The sequence below is a fragment of the Enhydra lutris genome, unplaced genomic scaffold (genome assembly GCF_002288905.1).
Source record: "Enhydra lutris kenyoni isolate GAN:26980312 unplaced genomic scaffold, ASM228890v2 scaffoldscaffold15, whole genome shotgun sequence".
Taxonomy (NCBI): domain Eukaryota; kingdom Metazoa; phylum Chordata; class Mammalia; order Carnivora; family Mustelidae; genus Enhydra; species Enhydra lutris.
In genome coordinates, this window is record NW_019154099.1 from 17,053,115 (window position 1) to 17,070,409 (window position 17,295).

General features: G+C 38.0%; 1 protein-coding gene across 4 annotated transcripts in view; it reads right to left on the reverse strand.

Annotated features, from left to right (window-relative positions):
• The window catches only part of LOC111146997 (diaphanous related formin 3), a 517,296-nt gene that overhangs the window by 344,067 nt on the left and 155,934 nt on the right, over positions 1-17,295 (reverse strand). For all 4 annotated transcript variants that reach the window (XM_022502826.1, XM_022502825.1, XM_022502824.1 and 1 more), the window contains one exon: positions 15,124-15,229. In XM_022502826.1, the coding sequence (XP_022358534.1) occupies positions 15,124-15,229 (106 nt within the window). The remainder of the gene's footprint in view (positions 1-15,123; positions 15,230-17,295) is intronic.

Below are 17,295 nucleotides of genomic sequence, written 5' to 3' on the forward strand. Positions count from 1 at the left end.
ATTTTTTTTTTTTTTTTTTTTTTTTTTTTTAATGCCCGGCTGAAATTTATCTTTCATTGTCTGAAATCCATATAATCAAAGGAAAAGAGATAGGAGGCAAAAGTGATCATCTCTAAGAAAAGCAAAGTATTCTTTGTTAATGTTGATGATGTTATTTTTCTAAGTCTACATTCTACCCGAGTCTAACAAGAATGACTGGCTTACTGATCAATATGTTTAACCTCATGCTGTTCCCTAAATTGTCCTTTCTCCATCCCTTAAGGCAAGGTTTATATCAATTTAAAATGCTTTTTTTGGATTAAGACACCGACAGGGGTCTTAGGTCCTGCTGGTTGAAATATATCGTAATTATTGTATTTGATGTCTAAATACTAAAATCTGACCAGCACGCCTCTACTGTCAAAACTTAAGACTATTTAAACTGGAGGAAGGAAATGTGCCAGAAGATAAATAGGGGAAAGGGAAACATTTAAAATAAAAAAAGAATAAACTTAAAACGAAGGTGACCTTTCCACTACACATTCATTCAGCTATAACTGGCTCACATCACAAAGTTTAAGATGCTTTCTTTCTACCTCCATGCCAATCATTACCTGGTAACCACAAAAATAGTTTTTCAGCAGTAGTATATAGTTTTAAAAGATCTCAAAGGATATTTAAATAATGTTTCTCTACATCAGAGCAATTAAATTAGTATTAGTCGCTAGGTTTCTGGAAAAGACATGAATTATAGACAACTCAAAGCAGCAAAAATAAACAGCATAAGAAATTAGCAGGAAATAGGACTTAAATGTAAAGTAAATACATGCAGAACAATAGCAGCCTGAAATTGAAGAGAAAGAAGGGAAAAGGATAAACCAAATTATTTCTAGGAAACACCCTAAATGGCAATTTCCTATAAAAGGAAAAACAGAAAATTGATTTAAGCTGAAATAATGAAGTTAATTATCTAAAATCCCTTCCAATTCTAATGGTAATCTACCATTATTATTACCTATAACCACTCTTTAATCAATGCCATGTAAATATATGTCTATGAACATATGCAAGCAAACAGCAAAATGTAGTGTTTCCTTACAGAAAAATAATTCTATCATCAAGATAAAGATCAAAGAGTTCCTTCTAGGTTTTTAGCATGTACACTGAGATATATAGACTCATTTGATCTTAGAATTTCATACAAACAGCATACTAGCAGAAGCAGGTGCCAATATAGCATCTATGACATTGAAATCAGTTACTACACACAGTAGGAACTATGAAGGTAAATGGGATATATCTGCCTACCCTCATGAAGATAGATGCAATGGTGGAAATATACCACGTAGAAGAGATATGTTCCATATATAGCAGGAATGTGGAGAAACTAAAGACAAGGACAGCTGGGTAAAAGCATAGGTCCTTAGGGATAAAGAGGAAGGCAGCCTGATGAAGGACTGAGGTAAGATGTTCAAAACAGCTAAATGAACCTGTTAGAGGACATGGGACCTTCCATTGAATTACAAGGAATTCTGATTTCCTGAGCAGTTTGTGAGAATGAGAAGGGAGAGAGCAGTGCAAGGAGTCACAAGAAGTGAGGCAGGACAAGAAGACAGGCCAGGTGAGGCACAGCTGCATGTGCCAAGTCAGAAAATTCAGGCTCAGCTGGAAACAGGGGAAACCACAAGGGATTCTATGTAAAGGAGAGGGAACAGTGGAGGGAGAAGCTGTTGTAGAAGCAACTTGAGTGAACAATGACAAGAGCTTGAACATTAAAAATGTAAGAGAAACTGATAGAATTTGATGGCTGGGTGGACATGGGGTTGACTCAGAAGCATTCAGAAGAGCCTCCTCACCTCTGTTCTTCAACTAAATAGGAGGTAATACCACTAACAGAGCTATAAAATGTAAGGAGAGAAAGGGGTTTTAGAGAATAGGATAAATCCTGCTTTTAAAATTCTGAGATTGAAATGTATATTAGGAGGGGTACCTGTGTGGTTCAGTTGGTTAAACGTCTGACTCTTGATTTTGGCTCAGGTCACGATCTCATGATCATGAGATAGAACCCCACATCCAGCTCCTTGCTGAGCATGGAGCCTGCTTAAGATTCTCTCTTCCCTCTCCCTCTGACCCCACCACAATTTCTTCTAAAAAAAAATTAAAAAATAAAAAATAGATGTACATTAGGACTCATTCATTCATTTAAAAAAAAAAAAAAAACCTAGTTAGTGGGAACCTAGACTGTGTCAGCTAGAGATATTAACAGAAGTTCAAGGAAATAATGGTACTGTGATATTCATCACAAACAATTCCCATGCTGCTTGAGGTTTCAAAAATGTAGCCTTTATAATCTTTATTAATTTGCATTTAAAATATTGTTTCAACAGCATCACAAAATGTACTTCCCTGTGGAATAGATGAGGGTAAGAAAACTAAGAGCTTCTGCCCTCCTGGAAACATCCTAATTTAAAGCGTCTATGTTTGAACATCAAAATACAGAATTCCCTGTGTACCTGCTCAACCATTTCATTCCCTCCAAGCCTATTTTATTGGTGCACACTAAGCACTTCTAAGTGCTAGGGATACAGCTATGGAAAAAGACAGAAATCACTCTCAGAGATGAAGAGTTAAGACTGACTCCAAGGTTTTTGGCCTGGGCGATTGGAAGGATGGGATTATCTTTGATCAGAGTGGAAAATAAAGCATTCATTAAGATGGGAGAAAGAAGCTTGGGAAGACAGATCAGGGGAGCTGTGTTTTAGAGATGTTAAGTTAGAAATATCTTTAGTGAGCAGCATTGAAAAAAGTGGAGAAGGAAACTGGCTATAGGGGACCCGGGTTCAAGAAAAACATGACCACAACAACTGCACATAAAACTCACGGTCTTACATGGAACCACCCAATAGTAGCAGAGAGAAAAGAGGTACAGGAGCTGATGGGACATTTCAGTTGCAGGTTTTGTTTTAAAGTCTGGGGAAATAAAGTTAAAAGGCATCAGTGAGGTAGAAGAAAAAGGAAACTTGGGTGCCCAGGACTTATGGGAGGAAACGGTCTCAACAGAGAGAATGACCAACTGAGACAGAGGCTCTAATAGGTCAGCTAAGATGACTAATAAATTACCACTGCATTAGGCCAATTGGTGACTTGACAAGAACAGTTTCTTATAAAGAGACAGAGTTGTTGTCCCAAGTAGGAAAACACCTGCCTTCTCATATGTACCATATGCAACCAAGATGATCAGCACTAAAATATTCTCCTTCCTCCAAACTCATCTTTATACTTTTGGAATGCTGCTTGTTAACCTCTAGTCTCAGTATATACGACACTTCTCTTTAGGTGTTAAATCATGGACTCAGTTCTAATGATTTGGAAAGCAGATACTGCAAGCTCATTTTGTTATTCTTGTCTCAATTACCAAGAAGGAACCTCATATGAGAAAAAGTATCTTTAGCATAATTTGTAGCTGGAAGGGTGTGTACGTGCGTGCGTGCGTGGTGCACACATGCACTCACGCGCACCAGTGTCCATCTAGGGCTTAGGATAGTTGAAGGTTCCCTCAAGAGCAGCAGCAAACAGAAGGTGCACTGTAAGGACTAGGACCCGCCAAGCCCACAGACCAAGCCAAGGAAAATGAGCAGCCAGAGTGTAATTACAAATAGTGAAACAAATGTCAGCAATGCAGTAAACTAGAAGGCACAGATACACAACAGGGGGCAAAGTAAATAAACCGTAAACAGAAATCTCAAAGATAGTCAATATGAGGAATAGATCTGGTCAAAGGCAATCTCAGGAACAAGGCAAATGATCAAAGAAAAATCATTAGACCTAGAAAGAGGTTAATGAGCAAGACAAAGAAAGGAACATGCCACTATCTCCGACACTTCATCAGCAAAGTAGCTTTCTGCCCTTGAAAACAGTCAGGTTTCTTCATCTGTGAATACCCATCACCTAAATTTCCTCCAGTACACAATTTTACTTACCCCTGACACCATGCTCAATGCAAAGATGAGAAAAAAATAAATACTTTATGCATTTTTAAACTTTGACGCAAAACCTCTGACCCTTTCAGATGAAAGTGAAGCACAAAATTCAAGGTACCGTAACAGGTGTGATGCCTGGAGGCTCAAACATAAAGCTCATCCAATTTGTTCAAAGGCCACCAGAGCAAATGCTTTCTCAGTGACTGTGCTGAAGGAACAGAGAAGGTATCTGACAGCCAACGCAAGAATATTCTTTAGAAAGCTCACACTTTGGTCAACATGTTCATCCTGAACACAAGCAGGTGTTTTTACAAGTAAAATGATGACTATACGACGCTGAAAATATATCAGCTTTATAAGCTAAATTCACACTATAAACAAGTACCAGTCAAGTACTTACATAAAAATTCTATCAGAATCTGTGAATAATTATTTTCTGGGCCTGGAAGATACAACATAGTCTGCTATTCATCTTCCCTACCCCACAGCAGAAATCATCTGTTTCTCTTTGTACAATCAAATTCCATATTTATCAAGTTAAAATGAGTAAATGATGCTTACAGAGAAACAGTTTGCCGCTAGTGCAAAGAAACTCCAAAGAATTTAAAAAGCACACGCGTTAATTCAGAATAAAAACTAACCAGCCTACATTAAGCAGACAAACACAGAAACAGTAAAGTAGATCAGCAGATGTAAAGTTCTTTTTAATTTTATTTAGATTTCCAATTGAGTATTCTGCAAATGATCGACACAGTAAGAGAACAAATCAGAGCGTGAGATAACTGCATAATTTCCATACAAACACAGAAAATAAAGCGCAGAATTCAAAAGCTATAATTTATATGAATGGGAATATTGGAAAAAACAAACAGATATTTAAATATTTATTCAGACACTCTCCACTGCAACAGCATTAATTTCTTCTGTGTCCTCCCATGCATTTTGCTAGAACTCCTCGTACTGCATTTTACTTATGAAACATTAGCTAGCCTTAGATTCCCAAGTATAAGCTTCTTAAGGGCAGGCGTATACTTTTCTTAAAAATTTTATTTATTTATTTGAGAGAGAGCGAGAACACAAGTAGGGGGAGGGGCAGAGGGAGAGAGAGAAGGACGCTCTCCGCTAAGCAGCAACGGGGATGTGTGGGGTTAGATCTCAAGGCCCTGGATCATGACCTAAGCCAAAGGCAGATGTTTGAGCAACTGATCCACACAAGTGGCCCAGGCAGGAGCATACTTCTTATATAGCTCTTGTATAACTCAATGCACAGCAGTCACTGAACAATTAACTAATTGTCTGCTTAATTATGAAACTCTGTGCAGTTACCTTTGAAGCATGAGGTAAGTTTATCTTTCTGGTGATCTACTGTAGCGTAAATGAAGAAATTTATCATGTCAGCTCAGAAAATTGGCTGTATGTTCTAGACAAAAATTTTCACCACGAATTTATGCTTAGATGTGTGCTCCCTAGGACAGCGTGAGTTCACATTAGACTATTATTCTACTGTGTTTCTCTAACGTCTTAGTTTAATGGCATATTATTTACCAGTCCCTTTCAATGCATTTAGTGTTTGGATTTATATTGATATATTAATCCTACTGATGTAAACCTCAATAAAAGTAGTCAAAACAGAGAGGAATTAAAACAAACTGATCTCTGCATCCTTCTGGGATGCCCCAACACTGGTCCTAAATATAAAAACTTGCTACCATCTTTGTTCTTTATTTGGTTCTTCATTACATGTGAGGACAAGTTACTTAAAATTGAAAATAACTTTGGTTAGTAATCTGGCGGGCAGGGGGAGGTGGAGATATTTGAAACAAAAAGAAATAATAAATTAAGATATGACTATTCATTATAGTAAGACCTTTGTTTGGTCTCAAGCAAAATTAAACCTGGGGATATTTTAAGCATTGAGGGGGTACAGGAAACAAAAAGAAAGAGAAGCAAATAAACTTGGCTATATCTAAAAAGTCATTGTAACCTATAATTTGTTTCAATGTCGTATTTCTCAATTATTGCCCAGTAACAAATTTCAGAGTACAGTGACTATAACTCCATTAAAGGTAATTGTTCCTACTTACTGAAACATAAGAAAATGTGGCCCAATCAATTTTACAAATATCTATTCTGTTATTGAACTCAATTACAGAAATTGAAGAGGTTTTGTTTTGTTTCGGTTTTGTTTTGAAGAAAAACTGTTTTTGCAGCAGCCACGGGAATGCAATTCTCAATGTCTGGCTACAGAGAGTATAAATGACCAACAGCCCAACCCCAGCTACTACCTGTGAAATCCATCACAGCAGGTGAGCTGAGGCCACACTCCCCACAGGCCTTTCCCAGCCAATGTCTGAACACACAGCAAGAATAATAAAATGGGAAGCCAAAGGGGCTTTGGCTTGAGGACAAAACAAACCTGCCAAGTTCTCCTGGAAGTGCACATCAGCCCAAGACACTTCCCTCAACCCTCCTTCCTTCTCTCCTCCACCTGGCATCAGGTCTGCAGGGAGCTGGACATCACCCCACCTCCCCCAGCCCTCTCCAGGCCCTCTAGAAGGCCTTCCCCCTAGTGCCATGCATACTAAATCTCTTGCTTCTCAGAAGACCCAGATTAACACAGCCTTGTTCTACAAAGCAAGTTTCAGCAAAAATATCGTTTTCAAGTTGTATGATTCATAAGTATCATAAATGCGACTTCGTATTCAATAGGACACTTTTCACTTTTTCTTCCTGTTCTCTAAATGTGAAGACCTTATGCACTTTAATATGTAACCATGAGATATTTGTTAAGACCATGTGCATGCCAGGTGTCTGAATGTGTTTGAAATTTGACTTTCCTCTAATAACAGTTCTAGAGATACCAAAGACTTAGATATTTCTGCCTTTTGTCTCTTTAAAAAATACCTTCTAGGATAGAGCAGTATCTACTGGGAGAATCCTAGAAAGACGTACCAATCATCCCTGTCCCGAGTCCTAGGATATCACCTACCACCCTTGTCCAATGTCCCTTTAGTAAGTAATTAAGGTAGGGAACATACTCCGTAGTATCACATGAACCAAAATAAATGAAGGTTTCATTCTATTCAGCCTATATCAAGGTGCAATGGATCTATAGGAAAAAAACACCAAGAGGATCAGACTGAAGGCAAAGTCAAGAAGCTGACAGGAGAAGGTTTCGTGGTCTGTTCCCCACCACTGGACAAATCACCCTGAGTCTCTTACATTTCTGGGTGCATTGCAAGTAGAGGCACTGGTGGTCCATCTTCTGATTGTTCTTTTCGAGGATATTTGAATAGCAAATAGGTAGGCATGCTTCATGTCCAGAATAATAAAGATAATATATCTTTGGAGCAAAAGGCAGGTACAATTACAACCCACTATAAAAGATTAAGGTTTTCTAAACCCAAGAGTTTCTCCCCTATAGTACAACTTGGCCTCTCCACCAAGTCTTCACATGCTCCAAAAGCGAGGATTGGACTTAATTTTATCCTGAACGGAGCATCCTACAGTTTATCAGCCAGTAGGAGGCCACAGTGAAAGCACTATTACCCAACAGCCGCCTGTTCGATAAAGGTCACTGGAGGACCCCAGTAACTACAAATAATACTTTCCTTCCAGAAGTACCATGCAGACCTTCAAGACTATATATGCTATGAAGCAGCCAGGTGTTAACTTGCTTGTCTCTCTAAAAATGCTGCCCTTCACCTCAGAGCTGATTCTAAGAGATGTTCAAGCGTCTAAGCAAACACAAGTGCTCAGTCCTCAGACAGCCATGAAGGCTCTCCAAACTGAGGCTACCATTGGTCCTGCAGAAAAAATTAACTATATATGTGTACCCTGCAGGCATTTATCTCCATGATGGGAGCTGCCCAATTAGAAAAGGAGGTAAGATATCTGTCCCTGATTTTAGTTGAAATTACCATTGATACTGCCCTGGCCCTGGAAAACAGCCGGCTTCAGCTCACTCACTAGGGTTGTTATGGATAAAAGAATTGTTCTGGATTTCCTTCTTGCTGAACCAGGGGAAGTCTGTGCAATCACTAATACATCATTCTGTACCTGACTATCTCAGCCAAACTGGAAAGATCAATAGAAAAAATTAAGATTCTGTTCTTCTAAGTTAGACCCTGACAGCCTGTGGGATTTGTTCGGCTGATTCCATCTGGGACCTGGAAGGCCTGGCTGGGGTCCATACTGCAGGTTAGCCTCAACCTGCTGCATGGAGTCTGGCTGACCAACAGCTTTAATTAAATACTCTGAGAGAAACTGAACTGATTTCATCATCGTCTGCATCCATCAGAATAAGTACTGCCCGTGATGTAAGACTTGAATCTCCTATACTCGGGGTTTCTCTCCTGAAGCACAACCTGCTGTGACTGGAAACTGAGGCTGATACAAAACACTACTGTTGCTATGCGTAATGAAGTCCGTTGTTGCTGACCCAGGAATTCATGTCTTCTCACAGCACCCGTAAAACTATGACAGACTAACAAGTGATGTAAAAATCATGTTCTCGATACTTCCCCCCATGGGTCCAAAAGGACTGAGAGGAAGACACCATAGGAAAACATAGCATGCCATCACCACAGGCCTGAGAACAAATGCACAGAAAAGCAAACATCCACCCAAAGAACTTTAGGATTCCCACTCTGATTCCTTTCCTGACAAAAATCTACCACAACTCAAACAGTTCCATGACCAACACCAAGGGTTTAGACAAACTCTTTAGAATCTACCTCATGTTTGATACTCTAGCAAAGGATGGCTTTAAAAAGAGAAGAGACAAGACACACATAGAAAAGAAAAATAAAAGGAAAGAAATGAAAATAACAGATAAATTCAACATGTGGTTGAAACTAGAGACTGGCTCACCTGTACTTCTTCGCACCCTCTTTTAGTAAGGATGACTGAGCCAACATGAGGAGTGACTGGCTGAGCCGCGTGAGGCAAGGTTTGCTGCTGTGGCAGAAACACAGCCATGTGTCCTAGTGTGCCACATGCTAACCAGCATAGAATGCTGGGCATGGAGTTTCCCTTAGAACATTCCCGGATGTGGTCTGGCACTTCTACATTACTTCTGGCTAGTATCATCCACATGGAGTTCCCTAGGCCTGCCAAAAATTCTGTTAAGGTACCCAGTACATTTCCTGCTTCAATTACCCATAGTGGATTATGCTGTTTGACTCTGAAAGCCCTTCTCTCATATACTTGAGAAGAGTATTATATATTTAAGTCTGATATTTATATTAGTACTTTCTTTCCTGAGAGGGAAGACTCTCTAAGGCCTGAAAATAATTTTAGGTTATTTGTGACAGTCACTTTTTTTTTTTTTTTAACTGTCTTACTATACCATATGAGTAGGAGGAATGAAAGGATGTTCAATTCTACCAGAAACATGGGCAGTCACATTATCTTCATTATTATTATTATCAGACTCAAAAAAGGTCTAACAATCCTCCTTGAAAAAGTACTTTGTTATATAGTACTTTGTTATATATAAAAGAACAATGAGAATTTTTTAAATTTTACTATCTTCCATTTCCTCCAATTTAAAAGCAAACAATAGGGTTCTCTTTTATTGAACAATAAACAAGTTTTATTTTTAATTTGGTCACTTGCTAATATCAGCCAGACTAGTACATTTCAATAAATACAAATTAAAAGGTAAGGGTAAAATGGACACTTAGAGCAATAGCTTAATAGGAAAACTGATAACCAGTTAGCTCTAAAATATACTTTACTTACAGAAAATTCAGAAGCACTCAAAAAGAAGAGTTGCTTAATTTTTTTAAAGGAAAGAGAGAACAACCAGCAGTCCCAGGAAAGACAATCTACTTACTTCCCCACCACCCCTGAACTCCCTAAATTAACTAGCTATCTGGAAAATAGTACCTTTAACTCCTAACTTAAGCTTTCCACCTGCTAGTTTAGGTAGGCTTAGTAATGAGAAACCTCCCCTTCAAGAGTAAAGACCCAGAATAAAAAGGTTGAGTAGGAAAATAAAAAATTTTTAAAAATTCTTTCCATCATTTATTCATAATCAAGAACATGGAAATTTTAATCTGAACTTATCAAAAAAATGAAAGAAAATAATGCTAAAATGAACTTTCACTTTTCAATGAAAATTAAACTTTACAACCCATATCAAGACATTTTAGTGTTTCAGAAAATAACTAAACATTAAAAAAAATGTAATTACTCACAACTAAGGCAATTAGTTTCAAAAGAGCAAATATAAGCAGCCACCCATGTCTTGGTAAAATTTTTTAAGAACTGGGACGCCTGGGTGGCTCAGTGGGTTAAGCCGCTGCCTTCGGCTCAGGTCATGATCTCACGGTCCTGGGATCGAGTCCCGCATCAGACTCTCTGCTCAGCGGGGAGCCTGCTTCCCTCTCTCTCTGCCAGCTTCTCTGTCTACTTGTGATCTCTCTCTGTCAAATAAATAAATAAAATCTTTAAAAAAAAAAATTTTTAAGAACTGAGTCAAATGGTTGACTTCAACAACTATCTAAGGGAGATGTTGTTGGCTAGCCTTGCCCCCAGTCCTTATTAAATACGGCAAACAAGGGGCGCCTGGGTGGCTCAGCAGGTTAAAGCCTCTGCCTTCAGCTCAGGTCATGATCCCAGGGTCCTGGGATCGAGGCCCGCATCGGGCTCTCTGCTCAGCAGGGAGCCTGCTTCCTCTTCTCCCTCTCTGCCTGCCCCTCTGCCTACTTGTGATCTCTGTCAATAAAAATAAATAAAATCTTTAAATAAATAAATAAATAAATAAAAATAAATAAAAAATAAATAAATACAGCAAACAAGCAATCATTTAAATAAATAAATAAATGAATGAAATCATCCCTACCAATATTCACAGGTAGCATTATCCATAAAAGGCAAAAACAAACAACTCACATTTCTACCAACTGACAACTAACTGATAAACAATGTGGAATATCCATACAATAGCCTAATATTTGGAGGGGGAAAATGAAGTTGTGATACTTATTTCAACAAGAACGAACACTGAAAATATTAAGTGAGAGCACCAGTCAGAAAAGATCCCATATTGTATGATTTTTATCAAAAGTCCAGAATATGAAAATTTATAGAGATAGTGGATTGGCAGTTGCCTAGAGCTAAAGGGAATGAGGGTATTACAAGATGACAATGAAGGGATTGGGAGAGGGGGTGAGGAGATTCTTTTAGGGGTAATGAGAATGTTCTTGATTATGGAGAAGATTGTACAACTCTAATTATACAAATACATAGGACTGTCCACTTTTCATGGATAACTTTTATGATACGTGTATTTTATCTCAGTAAAACTGTTATAAAAAGGAATCATTTCAAAATTACATCAAATCTTTAAATATATTTTAATTTCAAGTCTTAGTGTCTTCTATAAACTAATAATCCATTCTCAATTTTTAACTGGCCATTCTCTTTCAGAGAATTTTATAGATATCTATTTTCCAAATGGTAGCACCTTCAATAAATTGAGAGTAATTGACCAACAGAAATGACTAAACATATCCAGGAACATTTTTGATACATGTAGTTTGCCTTCAGGTTCATATGGTAATCAATGATAATCCTACAAGGTTAGACAAGTTTACCTCAATGTTTAGCCATTGCTAAACATGGCTACCTCAATAGTCAAAACAAATTTCATATGCATGTTACCAAAAATTTTAAGGTTGTAATTGCCATCTTTTAATTAATGAGTCAATCATGTTATTTGTCTAGATGAAACATGGCTTTGTTCTTAACAAGACATTCTTTACCCTTTTCCTCAAAGCTTTAAGATTGATCTATTTATTTGAGAAAGCAAGCGAGCACAAGGAGAGGGAAAGGGAGAAGCAGGCTCCCCACCAAGCAGGAAGCCCAACACAGGGCTTGATCCCAGGACCCTGGGATCACGACCCAAGCCAAAGGCAGACACCTAACCAACAGCCACCCAGGTGCCCCTCTTCAGAGCTTTAAAATATTAAGTGACAATAATACTGCTGCAAACAAATTGGGACCCCACTTTTACCAAGTCTTTTTAAACTTTTTATTCTGAAATAACTGTACATGCACAGAAAGTTGCAAAAAAGAAAAAACTTACAGGTAGGTCCTAGGTACTCTTCGCAAAATTCTGCCCCATGGTAACTTCTTGCATAATTATAATGTAACATTAAAACCAAGAAATTGGATTTGGTACAACCCACAAGAGCTTATTCAGATTTCAACAGCCTTACACTCATTTGTGTGTCCAAGTAAGGTTCTGTGCAAGTTCGCTGTATGTACAAATTTGCGCCATCACCACAATCAAGATACACAACTGTTTCACCACACACAACTCTCTGCTGCCATTTACTTATGGCCACACCCAATACTTTCCCAGACCCTATCCCAAACCTGTGGTGACCACTAAACTGTTCACCATCTCTAAAACTTGGTTCTTTCAAGGCTACTATATAAATGGAACCATCTAGTGTGTAACCTTTCAGGACTGGCATTTTTCAAGAAAGGTAATTCCCTGGAGATTCATGTAAGTTGTTGGGTGTATCAACAGTTCATTCTTTTTCGATACTAAGTATTCTGCGCTATGGGTGTCCACAGTTTAACCATTCACATGTTGAAGAACATCTGGATTGTTCCCAATTTGAGCCTATGACAAATAAAGCTGCTATAACAATTTGGGGATGGGGATGTGTATGAACCTGCATTTCATTCATCTGGGTTATGTTCATGAGTGTAACTGCTGAGTTATAGTTAAGTAACAATTTTACTATCAACACAGCTAATATTTCTGAAAAAGGAAGATCCCCTTCAATCCCCATTTTCCACTGACTTCGTTTATAATTTAACAAAATTACTTTGTAAGGCTAGCATTTACTTAACATTTATGGCAAAAAAACTAAGCATTTTAAATACATTAATCTATGTAATCCCCACATCCACAATGAGGTAGTGATCAATATTGTCCTTCTCTTCCAAGTGAGAGAACTGAAGCATAGAAGTGGTCTGGGGCATAATCCCGACCGAGTCACAGAGTCAGGATGCCAAGGGCTGGAGCTTAAATTCAAGCTGCAAGACTCGCAACTCTAGTCCTTGCATCACAAGACACCATCCCTCCCACTCTAGGGACATGTGTGTTATTAGATCAAATAGTACACATTAGTAAGGGCACCTGGGTGGCTCAGTCAGTTAAGGGTCTGCTTTTGGCTCAGGTCATGATCCCAGGGTTCTGGGATGGAGACCCGCATCCAGCTCCCTGCTCCATATCCCCCCACCATGCATCCCCAACCCATCCTCACTTCCTCTCACTCTCAAATAAAAAAATTAAATCTTTTTTTTTTTTATTTTATTTTTTATAAACATATAATATATTTTTATCCCCAGGGGTACAGGTCTGTGAATCGCCAGGTTTACACACTTCACAGCACTCATCATAAAAATTAAATCTTTAAAAAGAAAAAAAAAAAGTATAGATTAGCATAAGAAGTATTTAGGCGATAATGTTTACATGTGATTATTACATTTCCTAAGTGAAATTTTAAGAATTGGACATGAACTCTAATATGCTCCACAAATTAATGAATCTGATAACGTGGTGCTATTTGTACAAATACTGTATGAGTAAAAGGTAACCTGGCTACCAAAGGAAAATTCAGACAAGGTAAGTGTTCAGCTTTTCTCTACAAAGTTTATTCTTAGTTTGCTTTTCCTTGGGCTTGTGGCAAATGGGAGCTCTGGAGCCCTATGAGAGGAGAAGGGAAATGAGACCAATGGTGCATAAGCAAAAAGACTCTAGAGCACACATCAAAAAAACTGAAGGAGCGGGGTCCACATCGGAGTGGACAACACATCCCAGACTCCCATTCCTATGCTCTCTGACAAGCCCCGACGAGTCAGGCGGGGCTTTTTTCCAAAAGCTCCAGTAATGAGACTTATGCAACAGGGACCACACACTCAAATCTCCAGGCCTGCATCCTGCCCAGAGAAAGCAGGGGTCTGTGCTAGCTAGTCACAAAGACTGTCATCGGGAAGATCACCATCACAAATACCATCATTAGAAATGCCACAGTAAATTTATTCATTTGACTATCCTTAAGATTTTCAGCCTGTAAATCAAATACCATTTTATTTTAAAATTCAACATGGAGATTTGGTTTTTCTATTCCTACCACACTGAGAAACAATATGAAGGTCAAGCTACCCAGAGCTTTAAAATAAAATTTAAAACTGTAATTTTTTAGGGGCACCTGGGTGGCTCAATCAGTTGAGCGTCTGTCTTTGGCTCAGGCCATGAGCCCAAGGGATCAAGCCCAGACACTAGGCTCCTGGCTCAGCGGGAAGCCAACTTTTCCCTCTTCTCACCTGTGTTCTCTCTTGCTTTCTCTCTTTCAAATAAATGAAATAAATAATCTTTAAAAAAAAATAAAACTACTAACTTTTTTACTAATTAAGTGTGAAATAAATTTACTTTATAGCTTTAGTACATCTTTGTTTTTGAATATTGCTACGCATTAGAATCATCTGAGAATCTTTAAAAATCCCAAAAGCCAGGTCACGCCAATTAAATTCTAAAAATATTGGGAAGTGGGAGTCAGGTATCTATTATTTCCTTAAAGATACTGAGGTTATTAGCAATACTTGTAACAGTAATTACAGTAATTAAAAAAACTTCTTTAAAAAAAAAAGGAGAAATTAAATGAATATTAGTTATACAGGTTGGACAATATAATGGTTAAGTCTAAAAGTGACTGTGAGAACTTAAATATTTAAATATCTTTGAAAATCTCAGTGTAACTAGGTCTCATTATTATTTATGGAAAGTCTTAATTTTCCAACATAAAAACTAATAGATCAATGAAAAGCCATAATTCACTTAATTGCCCAAACTTAAAATTTGTAATAGTCAACTAATGAGACTAACCAAGAATAAACAATTTATGGACTATGATTATATGTTTTATAGAGATCTCTAGTAAGTCAGCTTCTAGGAAAGTAACCTAAGGAAATAATAATAGGTACACGCCAAGTTACATCTGTAAGATACATTATTAGAATTCTATATGTTATTTGAAATATTATAAAATATTGGACAACGTGCAGGTTTTCATATTTGAATAAAAGCCAGTGAGCTAACGGTTACAAAACAGTACATAGGATTAGACATGAAACCTACTTGCAGTTGAACTGAATCATGTCGGAGTCCTTCCACAATAGGTGAAAATCTGTCAATTTTTCTTTCTTCTCCAGCTGATGTTAAAGCTTCTAAAACCTCTTCAAGGCTATCAGAAATTTTGAAATTAATTAAATTGCAAATAGCAAGTAATCCAAATGCCTAACTACAACTGCTTAATCTACTGAACTCCAGAATCACTACTCCTAAGCAAGAAGCAACATTTTAAAAGCTAAGTACATAGCATGTATCAAGTACTAGCTACATGTTTTTATTCATTTATTCCTAATAACCCTATGATGAGGGTTATTTATCAAACACTTATAAAGTGCTTTCTACACATCAGGCACTATTTAAACCAGTTTACAAATATTAACTCTTTTTAATGTATATAGTTCTATGAAGTAGGTTTTATTATCCCTTATTATAGATTAGGAAATGGGAAGGTGGGCGGGGGGGGGGAGTTAAGCAATTTGTCTGAGGTCTCACATCTCCTACATGGAGCAAGGATCTGAAATCAGACAGTCTGTGTGGTGAGCATGGTCTTGGCACTCTTAATCACGATCCTTCCTTTTGAGTATAAAGAAGTCTGGTAGCCAAAAATACATTGTAGTAAGGATTTATAGTCAACACGAGAAATACAGTTGTTACTCCTTTAAAGACCAGTGTGTTAACACAACCTAGTGTACTGGCGAAACTCAGTTTGTAGACACAGACATGTGGGCTGTTAACATTATCTTCATCATCTTGATAACCTATGAAGTCAAGAAATGATAAATACAAAATGGAGGAAGGAGGTAGTGAAAAAAAGAGGAGGAAAAAGAGACGGTAAAGAAAGAGGAGGGAAAGCAGAGGGACAAGAAGGAAGGAAGGAAAGGAGAAAGTGGTAAGGAAGGAAGAAGAAGGAAAAGAGAAGAACCGAGAAATAAGAGGGGAAAGAGGGAGGAGGAGGAGGATGGAAGAGGAGGAAAGGGAGCAGAAGGAGCAACCTGTGTGTCAGCGATAACTAAACTCTTAGGGTTCTGTGATACAATTAATAGGGTACTCTGAAAATGGGAAAGGGAATGTGCTGAAGCTGTGCCTGGCTTTGTGTGCTGGGGTGCCTCTGGGGACCTCCTCATCCACGGAGGCGCGCTGTAGCTATGTGTGCAGACACCTGGAGGGCGAGGCCTGCAGACTCTCCGGTGAGGCCACACTGGACAGGGACAGCCCGACACTCCTCAGCAACCCCGCAGATTCACCACAAGGACAAGTTTCAAATGTGGGCAGAAGGTTCGGCTTACAGGCCTTTGCCCAGCCTTCATGAAAGGGCTATTTCTCTCTGTTCTGTTAGTTGTTCCATTTTCTACTGTCTTAATCCTTTCTGTTTGTTTGTTTTTTTTAAATATTTTATTTATTTATTCGACAGACAGAGATCACAAGTAGGCAGAGAGGCAGGCAGAGAGAGAGGAGGAAGCAGTCTCCCTGCTGAGCAGAGAGCCCAATGCGGGGCTCGATCCCAGGACCCTGGGATCATGACCTGAGCCAAAAGCAGAGGCTTTAACCCACTGAGCCACCCAGGCGCCCCTCTGTTTCGTTTTTGTTGCAAGTATTTATTTAAATTCTAGATAGCTAACGTATAGCATGATAGCGGTTTCAGGAGTAGAATTTATTGATTCATTGCTTACATGTAACACCTAGCGCTCATCACAAGTGCCTTTATCTTTAGTCTTTTTAAAAGGCATTTATAATAATTTTTAAATGCATCTTATAATAAGTACCTCAACCTTTAAAAAAAAGTTTATTTTTATAATTATCCGTTAATATGTATGTAATAGTCTTTTAGTTACAACCTTAACATATGTGGATAATGTCTTTAAAGTTTAAAACTTCAGGATGTACTTTATGGTCAGACTATGTACCGTCAACCAGTGAAGTACTATTCTTTCATAGAACACTTCTCATATCTGTGTTATAAATACATTTTCAAATAGTATGATGTTTGCTTTTATAAGGGAATATACAAGAATTTGAATGAACTCTATCTGAAAAACAAAAATACGTAAGAAATAGGATATCCATTCATATATATATATATATTTTTTTTACGTCTTCACTGAGAATTTTTGTTTAGGGTTTGAAATCAGAATATTTTAAAATAAATATGACAAAATCAGTTTTTCATAGAAACATGTT